A 22148-nucleotide genomic window follows, 5' to 3' on the forward strand; every position below is an offset into this window, starting at 1 on the left:
CTACATCTTGCCCCAACCCTTAACACGCCGGTCATTTATCGTCTGGTCTTCTTCATTTTTTTTCTTTTTTTTGGCACGCCTTTTTTTCGGCACGCCGTTCTATTTTTCGGCACGCCAGAAAGCTTTGGTTTCGTCCGCCTTCTTTAAATTAAAGGTTTGATAAATTTCTGGTAAACTTTGGCGAATATGGCCACCCTTTTAGAATAGGCTACTCTGTCGCATAGTTGTTCCTAACCATTTCGAATTGTAGAGGAGACTTTGATAATTGAGGAAATCACTTGTCATAAAACAGAAATAAAATTGAGTTGTGTTACAAATTTTTAGATATTTCTAAATCATTGATTTGTTGAAAAATAATGTATCAGTTTATCTAAAGAGTACTCCAATCATCATTAATGTGTAGACGTATAGTCACTCGCGTTAAATATAAGTAATACGCATTTAAAATGCAGGGTTTATCTGCCAAGCAGACTTGAGTAGACTCCGATCCGAATCTCTCTCTTATACAAATATAATCGTTTAGATATGTTTTAGAAACTTTTACACAATATAGTCTTTGTATTCTGTTAGTTCCTTTGATTTTTATCACATACATACTGCTACAGAATTGAACAGTTGTACTTCAATGTTTCTATTTTGTTGACAACGTTACCTTTTTATCCAACATGAGTTTTAATTGTTTGATGAGCATAAAACTTTTTAAATCGTTCATCAAGTAAAAATAGATTGCCTTGGTGATTTAAGTTGAATATTGTGAAACCTTGGTAATGATTGCCGACTTTCCTAACTTATAAACATAGCGTAAAAAATTCGTCGTTAATCCCTCTCTTATACAAATATAATCTATTTTGGCCGGACACGCAGTTCACGGAAATTAATCAAGCCTTATCTCTTCACCCCAGGACAAGGAGCAGCCAGTGTGCAGACTCCCACCATCATTAATGATGTAGACGTACATACGTTAAATATGAGTAATCTTCATTTGAATTGCCGGGTTTATCTGTCAAGCAAACTTCTTCGCTCTAATCCAAATCTCACTGAAATGTATATAATCTATTTTCGCCGGACACGCAGTTCACGGAAATTAATAAATCCTTATCTCTTTATCCCAGGACAAGGAGCAGCCAGACACGCAAGACACCAACGCCGACAACGTCGCTTTCAACGCTCGCCTCGCTCTCGACGACCCAGAGTCGCTTCCCATCGTCCGTCAACCTGGAACCGACGGTTTCCGCCTGGGATCCGCTCCGCTTTTCACCGTAAGTCGTCCGCAGTCCGCATCCTGAATATGTACATGTTTTAGCGCTAACCCTTGTATGCTGTATACCTACCTCGTGTTGTAGAATAGAGTTTTTTTTCCTTTTTTCGTATAACCTTCGCTTTGACCCTGATAGGCGTATTTTTACTGAATGACGATAAACTATTTAATTTTATACTATATTTCGGGCCGTGCACAACTTAATTTTTCCTAATTTAGGTAACAGTGAACTATAGGGAATGAATATCTTAAATTGACAGCTAACAATCAAGGGCGAATTTAACCTATTTTCCATTATTAACAGTATTCAAGAAATTTTGATATATATTTCTGAATATAAAACACAAATTAAAACCTCGGTCACTCATTGTTAAACATTTTTTTGTGATACTGATTTATAAGATTTTAACGAAATTTGATTTTGTAGTACTTCTCATATATTCAAAATTTTACGCTTGCATTAACGTTAAATAAACGGCGACACGCTTGCCAAGAAGTTAAAGTTTTTTTTAGTTCGGAAACCGAATTGCGATCTCGTTTTTTATCCCTTATCAATACACGCGCGTCCATCAAACGAAATAATTGCGGCACCAAAACAAGACCAAAAATACCGGCCCCCAGTTTGCGCGGTATGCCGATTGCTAAAGAAGCGTTATTTGTGGTTACTACAGAAAGCGATAGGTAGGCGGCGAAATCGGAGCGTCTCTTTAATCCGGCTGTTGCGCCTTTTCTCGCGTAACTCACTTCCGTTTTGTCGGCGCTAAAAATCGTTAGCGCAATCGAGACGAGCCTGTCTGTCATTTTGTTCCAGTCTTGGCCTCTTATCGCAACATCTTCCGTATAGCGGACAAACTTTGGCTTTATGTTCAACTTCGATTTCAATCAAGGCAACTACAAGATAACCAAAAACGTACAGCTACTCATACCCGTTCAGTTTACTTGACTTACAACTTGAAGAATTCTATAAAACCTATACCAGATCGAAATTCGTTTTTAATGTCTAATTTTTTTATTAACAGTATCTTTACGATTTTGTACTACAATATCGACTTGACAACACCAGAATGACTTGCTTTGATATTGAGTTGTGTCGTAAGGGGCTTGGGTCGAAAGTGTTGTAGAAAAATCGGGACAAAACAAAAGAGAAAACATTCAGAGAAATGAAAATCGTGTTCGAAAATGGCTCAACTTCAATTTAAGTTACCTATATGATGACTTAACTTGGACTTGTTTATTTGCCATCTAACTATTTCGTTCGATTTGATTGTATTGTAAATGTCTTGACTTGGACTTGTGTTATGTCGCAAACGACTTGAATTGAACCCGGATCCAAGTCGTATTTATAAGGATATAATTAAACAGCTGACATTATGCCATTTTGAAATTGACTATAAGTTAGGTTTAGAGTTGAAATTTGTATTTCCTAAACGGTTCGAAACCCTGTGTAAAGTTACCACAAGTGACGCATCTTCACAACTAGGGATGTCAAGTGTCGGTACTCGTCCGGTACTAGGGTGGTATCGGTGCCGATCCGATATTAAATTAATTAAACGAGAATAGTCTTGGAAGCCAACGCAGCGATTCTAGGTTAACAACTGAAAGTTCTAAACTTGCGAATTTCGGTCTACCAATCCAGTAAGAAAATAGTTTTGAACGCTACAATTTCATCAATTTTGTTGTTTAAGCATGGCGAAGACGTATTTTGGTAATGCCCCATATAGGACATCCCTATTGACATCAGTTCTGTTTACGCAGGCGGCAGTGGGCAAGGAATGGTACATGCACACCATCTACACGGTCAAGTCGAGCGACCTGCGAAAGCGACGCTCGGTGGTGCGGACCTACCACGCCCTCACGCGGACAGGAGAGGGAAGAAGAAGAGCAAGACGAGCGGCGGAGGAGGACCTTGCCTCCACAATCGGCAAGGAGCAAGACAGAGGCACGCAGATGATGCACATCAAGCTCATTTCCAAGGCCAAGACAAACGCGGATCTAAGCGGCGGTCGTAATGCTGATGGAGAGTTCGACGTTGATGGCGGCGGCTCTTCCGATTCTTCCTTTCCTATATTGGCGCTCATAATCGGAGCCGCCGCTCTTTTGGCTGTGGTTGTCATAGTGGTTGGAGTTGTGCTTTACAAGCGACGCGAGCCCGCCCAGGCGCCAAAGGACGTCGCCAGCAAAGGCCGCTACAAGGGCGGCAAGCATATCGTCGTTGCCGGAAAACGAGGCTCGAAAGCCCGCAGCGCCGGCGCCGGCGGCACGATGTCGAACAGCAGCGGCTACAGCAGCTCCGACGGCTCGGAGGTCTGAGTTCTGCCCGTCGGTTGTTTTTTATTGTTATTTACCTGCCCTGACCTGATTCGCCGCGAAGGCCGGCACACAACTCGGTATTAACTAGCTAGGAAATTGCCCCGGTTTCTCAGCACCCACTCCGGCTGTTATACTAACCTGTTGTTTTGTTGTTGTTTTTTCACGTTGAAACATACCTATATATGTATTTTGTAGATAGAGAGAGACCAACGTCTACCGGCGGGTTTAGAAAACTTTAGATTTTTTGTGGTAAATTTTTAGACCGCGGCGCTGCTAACGTGCAGTTGCCCGCTGAACAAAACGGTAGAGGTTCGACATAAGTACAGGTATATGCGCAACTGTTACAAAAAAGTGTACTTAGCTTAGTGCGTTTCCCCCGACTCGCGACAATCCCTCGTTTTCCTTTTTGTATTTATTCAAAGAAAGGCCCTGGAGGTCGGCCACCTAGTGTTGGCCTTTTTATTTCGACTTTGACCGGCAGGTGACGCCATTGACTGTGTGTTCACCAAAGCGCAAATCCCTAGGGTGATGTCGGTACGAGTTTGCAACACATTACGCAGTGTCTGAAGCATAAAGTGCCTTGTGCCCCTGCGTGGTATAATTCGACCGTAACTCTTTACTTAGCTAGATTCAAATAGGTATGTACGATACTTGACATTTAATCCCGATAACCGATATTTGAGGCAAATCGTACCGCGATCCGATCCGATACCAAATGACGTCATTACTACGCTTAAAAAAGCAAAAATGTGAAGTTGAAACCTTCACAGATAATTCGTTTCAGGTGTTTTCGGTCACAATTTGCTTAAGGGCTACGAAGTTTAGTTATTACGAGTTATTATTAACCTTTTATGTGTTAATAAGTATGCCTTATTGGGTAAAAAACAAAAAGTAAGGTCGCAAGTCTTGACTAAAATTCGTTTTGAGTAACGGATCGGCAGCGATACCACTCTAGTATCGGACGAGTTGCAATACTACCACTTGGTACGGGTATCAATTTCCATCCGATATTATCGGACAAACCTTATTTCAAAGTACAAACAAAACCGCGACTGTTAAAGTAAGGCGCTTGTTGCTTCAAAAAGCTCGTGCGAATTTCAACGAAAAAACGCCGCGTTTGAAAACTTAGTTTGACGACGACGACACTGCTTAGAGAGTGGACATTACCTTTCACCGCTTTGTCATCCATATACGCGCCTTCAGTTCGCCAAATCAGCATCTAGTTTGTACAGCAACTGTTGCGGTCCCGACACCCTGTTTTTCATGCTGTGGCAATCCGGGCCGTTCGCGGCCTTTTGTTGGACCCGGCTCGTTTATCTGTTTTTTTTCGGCCTGTTTTTACCTGCTCAGTCCGCCCATTGCGCGGAATTAACCGTTTTTGTGTCGCCGTTTTATTTTGGCGGCTTTTTCTCGTCTCTTGAGACCCTTTACGCTGTGTTTTGAACTAACCGAACATATATTTAACCTATTTCAAGCGCCGTTTTTCGCCAGTTTTGTTGCTCTACGACCGCCGCGTGAACGCAAACCGCACCCTAGGCTCGCTACGGACCAACGAGGAATCCCAAAGAACGCGTCAACAGCTATATTTTATTTAAACTGTCATATGCTAACACTTACGGTCAGCGTTGATCCAATTAACCTGTACCATTAAGGCGTCTTTACCAATTGCCTTGGTGTTATTTGAACCAATCTGGCGTGCTATCGTATCTAGTGACAATTCATCCTTCCGACTAACACAAAAACCCATGGTTTTTCACAGCCTAAAAACTATGCCTGGCAAAATTGGGAATCCCAAATATTTACGACTGCATAGCGATTGCTGTAGAAATCTTTGCGCCCAGCTATTTAGCGTTGCTTTGAATAGGCGCCCACCAAAATGCATTGGCTCCTATTGTAAGATCTTAACGTCCCAAAATTATTGTAATATGTTTTCTTGCGAGGGCTCAAAAAATCACAAATGTTGTAAAACCCATGCATATCAAACACCTTCCGAGAACTTGGCTTTTGCGTTGCCAAAAATCAGCTTTTGAAGTTTAGTCCGGCGTTCAACGAAAACGACAGAAGTGAACAAAGCTTTTCCAGTTAAGCGGTAGTTGCCAGTAGTCCTTATTTATTTTGTTGCGATTTCGCTTCGCACCCACGCCCAACCAACCTTTCGGTGGCCGAATTACCCCCCTGCTCCGCTATGTACCTTACCTCCCCCTCTAATTCTGTACCAACGCGCCAAACTTTGTTGCTTTGCGTCTTTCGCTTTGCCGCTAATGTTTTGACCTGTCATTGCGTCGGCTAAACTTTGGCTTCTAAATCGACATTTAGTCTCACTTTAAATAATCCGCTTTTATTTTAGGCCTTTTCAAAAATAGCAGAAGTAGAGTTCCCACCTTCCAGCAATAATGTTTTGTAGAGAAACACAAATTGTCTGTGTCGACTATTGGCAAAAAATATGCGCCGGGGTAAATAACCATTTAAACATCCAAACAAAAAATCGGAGAACTCATTTATAATTTTTCGGTGTACAAGGGGAGTTTCGACGACGATTTTCACCAAATCGAAAGGCTTAAAGTGTCATTAGGGCGAAACAAAACTATAGGCATTAGTTATGACTCAAAAATACAACGATCGTTTGGTCAGTTACCGGTTGTTTTTAACGCTTAAAATCTCTGTTGTTTTGTTTGTTTGTTTCGCTTCGCGTAACTTTCTCTCCTTACCAACACATACAGCATATTGTTCGTTTCGTAACAACTTTGTCCTTACCCGTGTCATTATCGCGCGGCTACACTCGTGTTTTTTACATATATTTTATACCTTTTAGCGCTCGCTCGCCCGCTCGCTCGCTTGCTCGTATTAAGCACAACAAATTGCATTTTTCGCTTACGCTCGTGTGACCCGCTACCGCCACCCGGCGGCAATTCGTTTTGTCATAGTTTCGTGGTCGACCCGTCTGGCGCCACCATGCGGTACCGCGCTCGCTCGCCCTATTTGCAAAAAAAAGCGGCTGGATTTCGTGTTTTTCTTCGCCCAGTGTGATAATAAACCGCATCTCCCACGAGATCTGCAGCTTGTGATTTTTTTGTGAAATATTAGGGCATTAAAATCTTAAGAAATCGACTAGTCAGAAATTGAAGTCACCATTTTAGCCCTAAGGTTAAAATAGTGTATTTATATTCCGAAGATTTTTGCATGATAAGAAACATACCATTGTTGTGGTGTTCAATATTGCTTTTCAAAACGACCAAACTTCAAATTATAAACAGCTTTAGGCATTTTTAGCAAAACGAAAAAATTTGAGCTGCCATTTATAAACTAAACAAACTGTTACTGGAGAATGAGCTACAGATTAAAGATATGGGTTTATACTTCTCAAAAAGACAAAGGATTACGACACGTTCTTAAATACACAAAGATTGTCTATGTGTCTATAAAAAGTTTAGAACGGTATAAAGTAAATAACTTGATTTAATTTACTGTGTTCAAATTCCTTGACTTGACTTGAGTCTTTTGGACAGATTACTTGACTTGGACTTGAGTCATTGTATCAAATAACTTAGTGTTTTTATGGAACTGTTTTCTTAAGATTGGTTTATTTATCTCGATTTTGCGCGTAAAACAATTTGCCTGCTACAGTTTGCTTATTGGGTAATATTTTTCATTTCGATATCATTGACGAGTTTAACTTTAAGTTCAATAGTTTACCGTTCTGATGTTATATCAATGACTTAAACTTGGAATTGTCTTGCTCCAGCAATAACTTGACCAGGACTTGACTTGAGCAATCGGTGATTTGGACTGGTATTTTTTCTGCTAAAGACTTGGACTTAAGTTATTTTGCAAAGGTCTTGACTGGGACTCAAGTCATTTCAAAATGATTTATCTACCACTCTGATCCTAACCATGCCTTACTTGCACGCGAGTTTTCATTAGGCCGACTAATTCCCGGTAACAGCTTTTCCGTAGGTTTCTCTACGACCTGAGTGCAAGTTTAAAAAGAGAATTAAGGCAACACAAAGTTAAACTTAACTTTGCATGTTCAGAACACTGTCATCTAATATTAATATTACTCAAACGAAGACATATATACAGAACACTAGCTTAACTCACCAAGGTATTGCTTCGCCTATTGACAAGTTACCATGGAAATATGAAGACCTAACCAATTACAATTTCGCACATTTGTAAACCATCACTGATTCCAAATATAATGACTTAGTCGGTTTATATCATTTAAATACACAAGATATAACCCATAAAGCGCTAAAATAGGCCAGAAAAGAGTCAAACTTGGACAATCGTGTTTTAAGGATATAATTTGAACTTTGGCGTACAAGGCAAACAACAATCAATCATCTATAAGTCAACAAGGGTCATTTTTGTCGGTATGATTGCAGCTGGACGAGTTTTTCTCGCTTTTTAATCGTGACGTCTCCGACCTGATGACATCAGCAAGTCGACGGAGTCCCTGCGAATAACAAACACAAAAAACGGTTCGTAGCGATATTTTGACGAACGATTCAAACTGTTTTAATTTCTCGTTTAACGTAACACATTAAGCAGTTTAAGTAAACTTGGAAAAAAATGTTTTGCCAGGTGGTCGAAGTCTTAAAGCCGCCGTCACCATTCTGTCTCGAATAATGCGTTTCAAATGGTATGATTCTTTATTTTTTATGGATTTTATGTAATGGTAAACTTTTTTTTATTTTATGTGATGAAGAACTTAATTAACCTAAACAAATACTTTGTGATCATTTTATATCGACTTTGGATAACCCTATTATATATCAGCATATAGCCTATAATAGGTTTCTGTTTTGCCTGGATTTCCTTGTACGATATAATAATGAATTGAAAATAAACACTGTAAAACCGGCGGAAGTAATCGAGTAGTTTACCCCGACAGTCTAAATCAGTAGTCACCGAATTTTTTTCATAAACGGCCGGATCACTCAAAGACCTGGACATTGCGGGGCAGACAACAGTAAGGCTGGACGAACGAGGGCCAGATAGGCCTATACAATTTTGTGTCAATTGTACAGTGTTACAATGAAACATGAACACACATGTGTGTTTACAACTGAAATCTAGCCCTTCTGAAGGATATGTAAGCCGTAATCGTTGGTCAAAAAGCAGCTTCAGAAGGGCTAGATTTCAGTTGTAAACACACATGTGTGTTCATGTTTCATTGCATATGATATGGTACTGTGAATCCCCTTCAATTGAAGTTGCTTGTACTAACACATTGAGCAAGCATTGGCGTATGGTTGTTTCTCGACTCGTTCCCTTCTGAGCCTGCATAGCTCAGTTGGTAGAGCGACGGTCCCGGCTTGACCGGAGGTTCGTGAGTTCGAACCTCACTGCAGGCTAGTTGTTTTTCTAGTCTGCCCTGCTTGCATCATTGATCGACAGATTCGGTTAGAGTCTGCAATGGCTTTCGGTTGTACAGTGTTAACTTGATTATCGTTAAACGAATGAAATATAAAATATTATGCAACAAGAACTGTAGTTAGCCGTAATAAATTGTCGATCAAGTCAACAAAGTTCTCGCAAATTTAGTTTAGGATTGTATCCTACAATATTTCAACTGTACCTTATCTTAATAAAGGAAATATGCTGCAGGCGGGTAGAATTACTTCAGGGGCAGGATATGGCTCACGGGCCCTAGTTTGGTGACCCCTGTTTTTATGCACCGTTCTTTTTTTCGTCTTTATTTTTCTAAAGTATTGTATTCTTTTTTTTAACTAAAAGAAAGTAAGAGTAAAGTAAAGGGTAAGAGGGTAGTGGCTCCTTCTTCCCATTGGCCAAAAAGGAGGCCGGGAATGCCTGAAGTGCCAGTAATGGTTCAAGCCCAGTCCTCAGGACAACCATTCCGAAAATGAGATGGTGTCGCCGCTTGGAGGTAGGGCCCGAGTTAAACTGCGCATCGGTAGAAGCTCAACATTTTCGCCTTTTTGGTTATAGTGTAGGTAATATTGTAAGTGTCAGTATAAGTAATAATTTTAGTATTTTACTGGCCAGAAAACCCCGGTGTTACCCAGGAAAAAATGCCAGGACACAAACCTCACAGTGATCCGGTTAAAGACCCCCCGTCAGGAGGTAATTAAAAGGTTTATTACTCATGGGCGTCGAAGTAAAGTTGTACACAACAACGAAAAGCACCCAAAGTTAAATAGGGCGCAGAATGCAATCATCAATCATCATTTCAACGTAAACTCATAATTACTGCGCCTTAGGGACGCTAGTGAAATACCAACGCGAGCAACGTGTGCATAAGGCGTGCATGCAGCAAGGCAGTAGACTCATATAGTGCAATGGTTCCCAAACTCACATAGTGCAGTGGTTCCCAAGTGAGTGCATGTTAAGTGGGCCATAGAGATATTCGAAAATATTGCAACTATACATTTTGTAATACTAAAATAGTTCTTCGTATATGTAAAATATCTTGTGAAAACTCTGCGTGCGAGTTGTTTAACTTTGACACCCTGGAAACTTGGAATAAAAATCCTTATAATATTGGAAAACTTTTGTTAATCAATATGCAATAGTCATTACCAGAGGTGAAAAAAACGATGGGCCACGATCTGTTTTGTAAAAAAGCATTGGGCCACTGAATAAAAAGTTTGGGAACCACTGATATGGTGTGACAACAAAACACAGGAGATGAAATTAGTGCAATGGTCGAACTCCATGGCACTAAGAGCATTGATCTAACCTCGTCAAAAGTTTCCTCTTCTCCGATGGAGAATGTCAACCTGAAGCTTTTGCTCGATTCGCCGTAAAGTGAGAAGACTCGTCCCGGGATGACGAGTACACCCTTCTCGAAGGTTCGCGGCGTGAAGAGAAAAGAGGAGTCGTCGAGATCTTTCAGCGTGAACCAGACGAACAGACCGCTGTGGGGAGTTTGCCACGTTGCGAGATCTTGTAAGGTCGTAAAAGGTAAACCGCTATCAGATAACTGTTATGTTTGCCAGTGTCGTAGTGACTATAGTCTATAACGTTATACACTTAAGTCGCTGTTTTTAAATGACTTGACATGACCTAATATGCAAAAGTTCTGGACAAGTGACTTGACTTGGACAGTGTTTCTATATTAAATTTTGGGTTAAATTAGCTGCTCGTAAAGTTTGCTGTCTATATTTAACTTAACGGGTACCAGTGTTGTTATGACTTAAATCAATGACTTGACTTAAGTGCACTTTAGTCACTGTTTTTTAATGACTTGAAGGGACTTAAGTCATTTGGACAAATGACTTAGGTTAAAATAAATTGTTTTAATTAAGCAATTATTTATAAAATTGCGTTATTTATCCCAATCTTTGCACATAAAACAATTTGCTTGCAATATGTTGCTTTTGTGTTATTTTTTTGCTTGAGTTGCTCATACTCGGAAGAGTTTGCCGGTTTTCATAATTTAAAGTTTAATTTTTTTTTACAAGGGCTGGACTTGAAGTTGACTTGCTCTAACTATGACTTTGACTGGGACTTGACTTGGGCAACCCATGACTTAGACTGGGACTTGACTTGTTATTTATTCAAAAAGACTTGACTTGGACTTAAGTTATTTTACGAATGACTTGACTGGGACTTAAGTCATTTCAAAATGACTTGTTTACAAGACTGACGGGTACTAAGGACTCGACTTGGTATTTTTCGCAAATGACTTGAACTTAAGTTAGTTAATATTTCAACGCCTTAATATTTCGAGAACCTTAGAGGAAAACCCCAAGGCAGCATTGTAAAGAATTAAGATAGGGTTTAGACTGGCTAAATATTAAGCTAATATCGCCACAATACTTACCACTTAGGTGCTTGCGCGCTGCTTTCTCTGCCATATCCCTTTTCTTCCTGTAGAAACTGCGAATTTCGTCAATGTGCCGCCAAAACCCGTCCAGGCCCCAGTTGTTCAGCAGCATGCCAAGGAATGCCTTCGAAAATACAGGTTCAAAACGTTTACATAAAATCACGGTTGAAGTCGTATGCACAAATCAGATGCAGTAGATTCATCGAAACCGTTCTTGGGTTTTATTTATACTGGTCTTATCGCTTATATAGACTGTAAAACTTAGATGATATAGTTCAGGGGTTCTCAACGGTGACCTTAAACCCCTATAGTAGACTACAGAGCAATGTGCGGGGACATTGAGCATGTAATATTTTGTTTATTTGTTAGTCAAACTAAAATTTGTGTTTTTAAATATGATTTCGGAGACATCCCTTGTAACGTTTTGTGAGTTTTTCACCAAAAGGGGGCAAAATATAGTAAGAGTCTATGGAATGGGGGGCACGTATAATGAAAGGTTGGGGACCACTGGTATATATATAGACAAAGCTAAGGTTCGGGTATGACCAAGGTCGTGAGTTCGAATCTCACCGCTTTCAGCTGTGGGTCTCTGCCTTTCTTGCCTGTCGTGTTTTTAAATCGAATGGTTTCGGTGAGCTGCAAACTGTATATTTGTTTAACTTTGCTACGACGTTTGCAAATTTCACTGTCTTTAAAAACGTAAATCTTCAAGTTGTATTTGAAACGGGTGCAGCAACATTTCTCGCCATTAAACAAATAGAAAATGCCTTCTCATGCAAAGTCCATACCTGCTCCATGTGTCCAGTGCCGAGAATGGTGTTGGTCAGTATTGTCCAGAGACGTTTGATGATACCCTGATGACCGGAGATCCAACCACATCTCATTCCGGCTGCAATGATCTGCGAAATTTCACAAGCCTTTTATGCGCAGTACCGAAATATTATGTAAAGCAAATCAGAAAAAAATATCGCTGTAACTTTGTGATATATTTACTGTGATCATCATTTCGTCATTGCATTGTGAATGATTGCAAAATAACAAATGTTCTTGCTTGCAAAATAACAAATGTTCTTGCAATGTATAAGACTTGAATACTTTAATTAAGGCATGTTACGCGGACAATACAAATGAACAAATCAAAATAAATCTGTTAACCTTAAATATATATTTTTTTATCCGCTTTTTTAACACTACAGGCTCTACTTTGTGCACAGCAAGTTGTATATTACAAGAAAATTTAGCAATTTCGTTGTTGGTATTAGGTAACTTGTAAAAAGAACATTATTTAAGTGAAATGAGAGATGGTTCGCAAAACATAACTTTCTTTCTATATTGCTCTTAGCGCCATATTGCGCAAACGTATTTAGGCTAACAGTTAACAACTTTAATTGAAGCACAATCACAATGATGAGTGGACTTACTATTGGAAAACGCAATTTCCAGAAATGTATAGCAAACTCTGAGTTTTCATGCCGAGCAAATAAATTATAAAACCTCCTAAGGTAGTGCTTCTTAAACTTTTTTAATTTTGTTCATCCCTAGCATATATCTCCACATTGTATTCATCCTTCTTCATCACGATATGATAAAACTATCTCGTCTATATATAACAGCACAAAATGATTTGGGTTGTTTCGATTTTTGTTAAGATAACTCAAACTAAGTTTTCTTATTGTAAATCTATAATTTCTCTCCAGAGATATAAAGCTACAAAAGCACAAAACACAGTCACCAAAAAACACCAACAAATAACAGTTTAATAGTCGATTAACTGCAGAGCTATCATCCATTTCTGACGGTTCACCCTTATCCTCTTTTGGTTGGTTCACCCCTGCAAAAAAATCATTCACACTGGGGTGAACCATTCACCTGTTTAAGAAACACTGTCCTAAGGTACGCATATAAAATCAAATCTTACTTTTGACGCAGAGTCGATTCTCACAACTCGTCCGTCTTCATCAATCGACTGGTAACTTGGCGTCAATTTCTAAATTATCCGGTTGTTTGATTAACACTAAAAGCAATTTCGAGTTAAAAGTTCCTTCGCCTTTAAGTCCTCTGTGTTATTGAATTGCTATAGTCTAGTCCTAGTCGATTTATATACGTCGCAAAACCATAGTCAAAATACAATGTGTTACTAGGCAAATTTTTATAATAGGTTTGCATTTGTGATATCCTAAAAAGCGGCAAACTTCGTTTAAAATATATAATCTGTTGCTACCGGGAGAATTTTAAATAGAAATATCTCCTCTGACAATAATAATAGGTATTCGGTGATCTAAGTGGCCTTTTTCTGGGTGAATGATACCCAACACTCTTAAAACCATGTATTACGAAAATTCGCCAAAACTATTTCAGGACACCATTAAGTAGAAACAAAATTTATACCACTATAGAATTAGTTTGTATAATAAATTTGGACGTATTTCCTTAGTGCACGCAACGTCAGAGATCATACTAGTAATGTGCTTTAACTTGCTAACTTCGTTATCCGACATAATCAGATTAAAAGGTTGGTAAAATGTGTTCTTCGTTGGTCGTTTGTGAGAAAGGTTTGGCTTTTATTAGGGCAAACAAATTTAACTCTCAATGGCAAACTTACGTCGTTGTATTGCAGGAAGTGATAAGGGTCGTCCTCCACAATTAACATGTCATACTTTTGTGCAACCTAACAAAATTCGTAAATTTGCATATTAGTTTATTTATTTAACTTGAGCGTTTCCTATTTAACAAATAAATGTGTCTGTACAAGCGATCGAGTCAAGAAACAATTACGACTGCTCAATACTTCGTATTGTGTCCCCATGCCGATACCAGATATTTTAGGCAGTGTCAAATGACGTCATTTGTAAGTACAAACAAGCAAACAATATTAATAAAATTGAACTTGCCAACCTACTGTTTGCTACTGTTAGTAGTTGAGCCAATATTTGTTTCGGCGCTGAAAAATGCGGTTAACTTTGGTTGTCGATGTGCCATTTTTTTAGAAAATTAGGCTACTTTTAAAGGGAAAAACCCTTAGTTATAGGTTGCAAACCATAGCTAAAATGTACAAATTAATTTGGGATCGGGTCATACAGATACCAACTCAGTATTGACCTAGTACAGATACTAGGCTATTTACTATATTACTTGACATCGGTTCGGCTCCGATTGATTATTATTATCAGACATCCCAAATTGAGAAATTTAAGGCGGTAATTTTTACCTTATCAGATATCACTTTAAAAGCGAGGTTTATTTCCAACCCCTACTACAACCGACCTGATAGATTTCCCGCTTCCGCTCCAACAGAGTACTGCATCCGAGCGGGTTATGCCCAGTTGGAACCGTGTATATCATCTTCGGAACTTCGCCCTTCGCCTTCCTGTACGCTTCAATCTGCTGCGCGAGGTCAATTGGTTTTATTCCCTGCTCGTCGCACTGAACCCCGATCTTCTGGCATCCGGTGAAATTTAACTAAAAGTTCACGGGTGTAACGCTTAAGTATGGAATGTCCTGTGAACCAGAACTAGGCTGGTCAACAAGTAATTTTGAAATGACTCAAGTCCAATTCAAGTCATTTGTCCGAAAGAATTAAGTCAAATCAAGTTATTTCGGTCAAACGACTTAAGTCAAAGTCAAGTCAAAAAAATAGTGACTCAACTGCGCTTAAGTCAAGTCATTAGCTTAAGTCATTACAAAACTGACCAGAACCGTCTGGTTAAAGCAGTGGTTCCCAACCGGGTCTGCACCCTGGGATGCTACTTATTAGGCTCCAGGGTGCCAAGAAATATTTGGGAGTAATCAAAAATCTGATTTTTTTCTCAATTGGTAAGCCTCTTATAACTCGTTGCACGATTGGAGGGTAATAAATTAAATTATATTTTCCCACATTGTGTAGAGTTGTGTGTTGTTCTAGTCTCGTTTATTGTTACATTATATTAAAGTACGAATATTCTGGTATAGTGGTACCGCAATCTATTTGTTATAGTCGAGGGGTTTTGGAATCCAGAAAAGGTTGGGAACCACTTAGCGGCAAGTTAGATCCATCCATTGTTTCTAAAACTGGGTTTCGCGGACCACGTGGTTAATCTGTAAGTAAGTTTTAACGGTATCTGCGTAACAGCGTTAAAAACCATCGACTGAAAATATATTTTAGCCACAGCACATCATTGTCACTGATTGATTTTAACTATAATAAATCCTTTTAACCATATTTACAGATAGTATTATATATAAGTGATGATTTAAAAGTTTCAGTAATTATCCTGCCGTGTTTTGCAACTTGAGTGTTTCAAAGTTGATTGGACCGCCATTGTTCTATTCCGAATGCCGGCGCGTATACATGACATTTTACTGAACTGAACTTTGCCTATAGAAGTACACTGGAGAAATAAATCCTTTGATTGGCCAATATTTTTCAATGAAAATAACTGAAAAAAAGATGTGCTGTTGATTTTCGATGTTGTACAGTGTATTAGCTCTCTACTGTCACTTAGCTGTCGCTTTGTTCAACTCTTTAGCTCCTCCAGTGGTTTAGTTACATAACATAACTATTGATGTAATACTCGCCTATATTTACCTAAATACCATTTTTTATCCAAAAGCAGTCGCATTATATGACCATTGGTTTAATTTGACGAATGTGGTGAATGACAAAGTCACCGCCATTTAGCATCCATGCGTGGTATTTTTAACGTAGTGTGTGTAATATGCAGTAAGAAAATGCTACGTCTCACAACACGATGACAAGTCACGACACAGACGCTCCCTAATGACAATCGAAAACGCGACCGTAAAAATACACGACCTATTGCTCTACGTAACGAGTGGTATTATCGCAAGTTATCCTTAAGAAGACCAATGCTTTTACGGCAACAGTCAAATTTAAACGAATTTGCAAGATATTTTTTGTTTAAAGAGTAATTTGCAAGATATGTTTGTTTAAAGTGACATTTTAATGTTTTAGCTATCCTTTTGTATTGCCAGTCTTCTTTTGGTGGCCTTAAAGCGGTTGCGTACCTCTTGAAAGTTCTTTATCTGAGTTTTTTTGCAGCAAGAACCTATAATATAAATATACCTCGAACATTTGTAAAATGTCAATCATTAAGTAATCATGCTGGTAATCGGAAACCTATTACGGACTTTCTGAAAATACTCCTTCGGGTGCACAGCAGAGTTGGATTAATTACATTAATTCTGGTAAATTGCAATTACTTTACAATTACAATTACAATTACAATTACGTTAAAACTGTAATTAATTACATCAATTACAATTACAAATTCTATTGCCGCTGAAATATGGCAAACCGTTTATGTCGCATTGCTTCCCTAAGAAAATAAACAACGTGGAACAATATTAAAACTTCAAATTTCTCAATATCAATGTATTGAGCTAAAATTTCAGTAAATTATAATTACAATTAGAATTACACAGAATGAAACTGCTTTAATTACATAACAATTACATTAAAAACTGTAATTAATGACACAAATTACAATTACAAATAATAATTGATCCAACTCTGGTCCACAGACCCCGAAATAACAGGCGAAGGGCTGCTCCACACCAAAACAAGAAGCACAAACGAACGTACCAGAGCGTTTCCGCCAGAATAGCAGGGCTTTTCCACCATCACTGCGTCAGCGGGTCCCAGCATGCTGCGAAAGATCAGGTCCATGCCCCCCTGGGCTCCGTTGGTGACCACGACCCCTACGTCACTCTTTTGGCGGGCGAAGGGCGGCTTGTGGTAGGTGAAGTGAAACTCCTCGAGCCAGTTTTTAAGGTCTGGGAATCTGATGGAACATGGGATTATTTGCTTGTGACCGGCCAATGCGAACGTATAGTGGAGAGCGATACATAGCCGGTGTCGTGGTGTTCGACCATTGCCCTAATTTCGTACCACGTGTTTTTTTGTGTGTGTGTCTGTGTGTGTCTGTATGTCTCTGTGTGTGTCTGAGTGTGTCTGTGTGCGTATGTGTGTGTCTGAGTGTGTCTGCGTGTGTCTGAGTGTGTCTGAGTGTGTCTGTGTCTTGTGTGTCTGTGTCTGTGTGTGTAATGTGTCTGTGTGTGTAATGTGTTTGTGTGTGTGTCTGTGTGTGTAATGTGTATGTGTGTGTGTCTGTGTGTGTAATGTGTATGTGTGTGTGTCTGTGTGTGTGTGCAGTGCGAAAAAAAATTAGGAGTCCGTTGGTCTCGACGTTATATGATTTTTCTAGTTATAACTATACAAATTATTTATGGAAGGTAAACCGAAACAGGACGAGACGGAACTATTTCATTGTGAACTTAAACAAAACAATAGACAGCAAATGAATGAAACATTTATCTGAATTTAACGTTTAGAATAGAATATGAAAGATACACACAAGCGCGTTTACAACAACTGTGATCTAGGCCATCAGAACCTGCTTTTTGGCCAACGATTACGACTTACAAATCATAGTAACTCGGAAGCCATTGCACAATAACCGAATCCAAATGATACAAGCAAGGCAGGTTTGAAAAACAACAAACAACGTTTTCTAGTCGGCTTGCTTGCATCATTGGTCGTCAGATTCGTTTAGTGTGCTATGGCTTGCGGCCTTATTAGGTTTTTTGTGTTGTCAAGCGATGGAATACAAATTAGTTGTTTTTTTGGGTTGATGCAAAACTCAGCAAAAAGTTTCGAGCTGAACCCAATGCGATAGACCACTAGGCCTAAGTGGGTAATTCTGCCAGCTCGTCTACACCGTATATAGCTCTAATGTAGATATACAGTTAAAATCGCCGAAATATTACTTTTTTTTTGATAAACTGAACGACAATTTCAAACAGATAAATATAGCTATTTTTAATTTTGTAAACGATTTATGTACATTTTTAACCGATTTTGACTTGAAATAATTTTGACAAATTTGGACCTAACGTGTAAATTTCGACAACATTTTGACTTTAAAAAAAAATAATCGCCCTACTTATGAGCTATAAAATCGCACTCACCCTTCAGCCCCGGGGTACTGGACGATTCTAGTCACAGTCTTAGCATCGGTAACAAGTTCCTTTCCGTCGACCATTTTAAAGGTCATTTCTTGAACGGGAAAAAGGCTGGGGTTGGGCATCCCTGTTCCGAGACTAATAATATCCTCATACTTCATTGCAGTTGTCACCGCTCGCCTAAAAACAACGAGTTCCGAAAAGCTTTTCGAGCTGGAATTTTGTTGACCCGGTTTTTGAACGTTAGGTTATCTTTTTTGTTTATTTTGACACCTGAGTAATTAGAATTTTCTTAGGAATAACTGAATCTGCCCGAAACCGAATGGTGAAAACAAACGATTCTGGTTGCACATCAATGATAAAGATTAAAAGTATGCAGAACTTATAGTAAACCGGAAATTAGTTTCACTAATAAAGACTTGAACCAAAAACATGCCTAGAACTGTTGGTTTGTTTTTATTAGCGTATATATCTTGTCTTATATTGTGTTATGAATTTAGATACTGACGATGCTTTTATGAGCGAAGTATATTTATCATATTATAACATCCACAACAAAGTTTTCGGTTTACCAAGTTATGTACTTAATTCAATCTTTATTTTTACACCTCAGTTTCCAACGTATGTATTTGCCGAAGTCATTTTTTCGACTCAAATATGTGGGAAATGAACTATTGGTTTTTATGAGTGGGCCATACAACTATTGCGTTAACTGCATTTTGTTTTAATTTTTCTGGTACGTTAATATTATTTTATGCCAATACAATCTACGTGTAGACTTTAGACATAAAGTTGTTTCCGTATATAAAGCTGGGCAACGAAACAGTATCGTTAATGTCGTTTGGGACCCCGGTGCAAAGTCTACTATGTATACCGTAAATTTTTATTGTATAATAAAAGCTAGCTATTTTCTCGACAAAAAAACAATGTTTTTTGTGGTAATAATATTATTTTAGAAAATAAGTAACGCTATATGGTAACTGCAGAGTTTCTCGAAAACCGCGGTGGTCGTTGCACAATGCCACGATCGAAAAAGTATATACCGACTCAATGGTAAAGTAAAATTTACTGGATGGGGTCAAGGCTTCCATGTCACCATGTAAGGCCAAATTTCAATTTCAATGCACATAGTAGCCTACACATTGAATATGCTTTTGCAAAACCTTGCTGCAAATATAATTGTAGACTATTAATACACCCCAAGGAGTGTGTTGGACCTCAATCAAATATATATTCACTCTTGAAGTATGTGTGCAAGTGCGCTGCGGCGGTGAAAAGCATGTGTGTTGCACTTATCAAGATTTTATAATAACTATTTTGTCGAAACGGAAGATTTTACAAACACTGAACTGTGTTTAACTACAGGTATTAAGATTTAATTTCCATCAATACAAAACTGTTTGGATACGGGTCTCTTATAGTAGGTTGAAACAAAACAATCCAGTTTTAAACGGATATTTTGCACAAAAATCATTTATACAAAATGTAAAATCCAGCAACGCGGGGACCCTTTCTTTTTGTAGCCTGCTGAACTGGTTCTGCCACAAAAAATATGTTTGGAAATGTTTGCAAGCAAAATACAAAATCTTAGCGCCCACTACAACAGCTTAAAGTACAAACAAAATACTATTTTATCTACAGTTGACACTGTGGTAGTACCTGAGATCAGAAACTCGACAGTTTTTCATGTTTTCAACGAAGAATCTGGAAAAAACAACAACGTACGGTTTAGTTTAACCGACCACTCAAATTATATTTTGGTTTCAGTCAGGGCGAAATGTTTTATTGCACAATCGACAAATAACATGATAAACATTTTAAGCTATAACTAAGAACTATTTTCTTTCACCTGTCGTAATCCATTCTTGCAGTTGACTTTTCTGCTGATGTCAAGAGATTTTCCTTAAGCCGTATAACTATGTAAAAGCTGCAAATATACGCATAAGCTACGTCAATGTTAACGTCTGCTAACCGGACACACGACTGTATCCGCGGGCGAAATAAATGCAAAGTGAAAGGTGGAACATAAACTTTATTTTGATTTCTGTCAACATGTGTTCACCGCCTATCCGAACCTTTCCAGGTAAAAAATGTTGACCAAAACAAATAATTTCTCGATGTAAACATTGCAAAATCTTTTCAAGAATTGTTTTATAACGTGACTCTTAACAAGTGGTTCTCAACGTTTTCCAGTTGAGTTTCACCTACTGGATTTTCGATACCGATGACCAGCTGGTGCAAAGGCAACCGTCAAATTTACTTATTTGCTATAACCTTCCTTCCAGTTCTAGCTGCAGATATGATTAATAGGCGCATTTAAACAATAACAAACTGTTTTAATGACACCATTTTACAATCAAATACTTAAAACTAAAACACAAAACTGTTTAAAAATAATGTAATAATGTTTTTTTTCCAAAATGAAAAAGCGATAAATTAAAGGGTGTATTAATCAAAAAACAGCTCCTCTGGTAATTGTAATTGCCTGGTAGCAACAGTTCATAGTGCTGTAAACAAGGTAGAACCCAAGTCAAGTTTTTTAAAAACACAACAAAACCAAGTCCAAGAAATAATACCCCGAAATAATCAGTTGCCCAATTAAAATAAGCCTACCAGTCAATTAATTATAAGAGCAAGTCATCTCCAAGTCAAATTACTGATATCAAATAATACGATAAACTATTAAAGTCGGTAAATTTGCAATAAGTCAACTAAAACAAGCAACATGTAGCAGTCTAATTATTTCAAGTGCAAAACTTTTTTTTCCCTTAAATAATGTTAATTGAAAACAGTCACTAAAATAATGTTAATCGAAAACAGTCCAAGTCAAGTATTTTGTCAAAAAGAGTTAAGTCAAGTCAACTAATTTTACCAGAACGATTTAAGTCAAGTCATGTCATTTATAAACAGTAAGCCCGTTTATATGCACCTTTCGCAGGCAGATTTGATTAAGGTTCAATCCGAATTGAAAAGCAACCCTTTCTAGCGTCGTAATTATATGACGCAAAATTCACGCCAGCTTAAGTGTACAAACTGCACTAATATGCATGTTTCTTTGTCACAAAACAGGCAATTTTTCGGAAAATTTTAAACTACCAAACACGCTACTGTTTCAACCTGAACTGCGCCAGTTTAAAACCACAGTTGCTGTACGTTATAGTCCAGTATTGTATGCTGCATTTCAGTAAACTTATGACGTAGCCTACAACCGAATTTTCGGCTTACTCGTTGCGTTATCAATCTAATGTTGCTTGTTCCTTTTTGGAAAACCTAAAAATGAAAATGCAAGAACTACTTACGCGAGTATTATTTAATAATATTTCTTAGCCTATCCAAACCCGCATCCTAACCCAAATAATGTATAGACCAGCGCCTTCATTTTCCTTTTTTTTGATTTACAAAGCAATATTTCCACAGCAGTGGCTTTAAGTCAAATCCGAACGATCTGCAAATAATTTCCTGTCACGGCCTTCGCAGGAAAGAAATGTTTTTTTTAGATCAACGTCTCGATTTCCTAACAAGCTGACACTTATTTTGAAAGTCGAGCAAAATACTTGTCGTGCTTTATGTCGGGCTTTATCATTATTAACGATTTATTCATCGTTTTTTTGTTCTTCTGAATGTGATCATTTACTTTTTTTACCAACGGTTCAAAATTATTTTGCGTCATAAGATCAGATCAAATAAGATCTAAATTAGAATTAGAACAAATAAGATCTAAATTATAAATTTTAATAAAATAGGTATGAAGTTATTGCATTTTACTATTAACTGTAGCCGAAATAGCCGGCGTTGCCCAGATTGAAAGGGTGTTTACCAGTTTATCGC

At 38.3% G+C, this 22148-nt stretch overlaps 2 protein-coding genes across 2 annotated transcripts in view; one reads left to right on the plus strand and one right to left on the minus strand.

Annotated features, from left to right (window-relative positions):
- The window catches only part of LOC146135631 (FRAS1-related extracellular matrix protein 2-like), a 128954-nt gene extending 124385 nt beyond the window's left edge, over window positions 1-4569 (plus strand). The window contains exons 43-44 of the mRNA XM_083395983.1: window positions 1113-1266; window positions 3021-4569. Of these exons, the coding sequence (XP_083252109.1) occupies window positions 1113-1266; window positions 3021-3568 (702 nt within the window). The 3' untranslated portion in view covers window positions 3569-4569. The remainder of the gene's footprint in view (window positions 1-1112; window positions 1267-3020) is intronic.
- A 3350-nt stretch (window positions 4570-7919) lies between these two features.
- LOC146135632 (kynurenine/alpha-aminoadipate aminotransferase, mitochondrial-like) lies at window positions 7920-20183 on the minus strand. The gene is made up of 11 exons (XM_083396095.1): window positions 20170-20183; window positions 19980-20024; window positions 18327-18500; window positions 16942-17140; window positions 14625-14819; window positions 13963-14028; window positions 13279-13347; window positions 12149-12259; window positions 11358-11484; window positions 10272-10477; window positions 7920-8024 (listed from the first exon to the last, which is right to left on the minus strand). The coding sequence occupies exons 1-11, from the start codon at window positions 20181-20183 to the stop codon at window positions 7920-7922; spliced, it is 1311 nt and encodes a 436-aa protein (XP_083252221.1).
- Between the last annotated feature and the right edge of the window lie 1965 nt (window positions 20184-22148).

Source organism: Ascidiella aspersa, chromosome 8 (assembly GCF_963924565.1).
Source record: "Ascidiella aspersa chromosome 8, kaAscAspe10.2, whole genome shotgun sequence".
NCBI lineage: Eukaryota > Metazoa > Chordata > Ascidiacea > Phlebobranchia > Ascidiidae > Ascidiella > Ascidiella aspersa.

Excerpts from the sequence above, each read along its gene's own strand:
- LOC146135632 (XM_083396095.1), bottom strand. Across the intron at positions 17,141-18,326 it reads CAGTACCCCGGGGCTGAAGG|ATTCCCAGACCTTAAAAACT; the intron begins GTGAGTGCGATT and ends ATGTTCCATCAG. Across the intron at positions 14,029-14,624 it reads GGAAGCGGGAAATCTATCAG|GTTGCACAAAAGTATGACAT; the intron begins GTCGGTTGTAGT and ends GAATTTTGTTAG.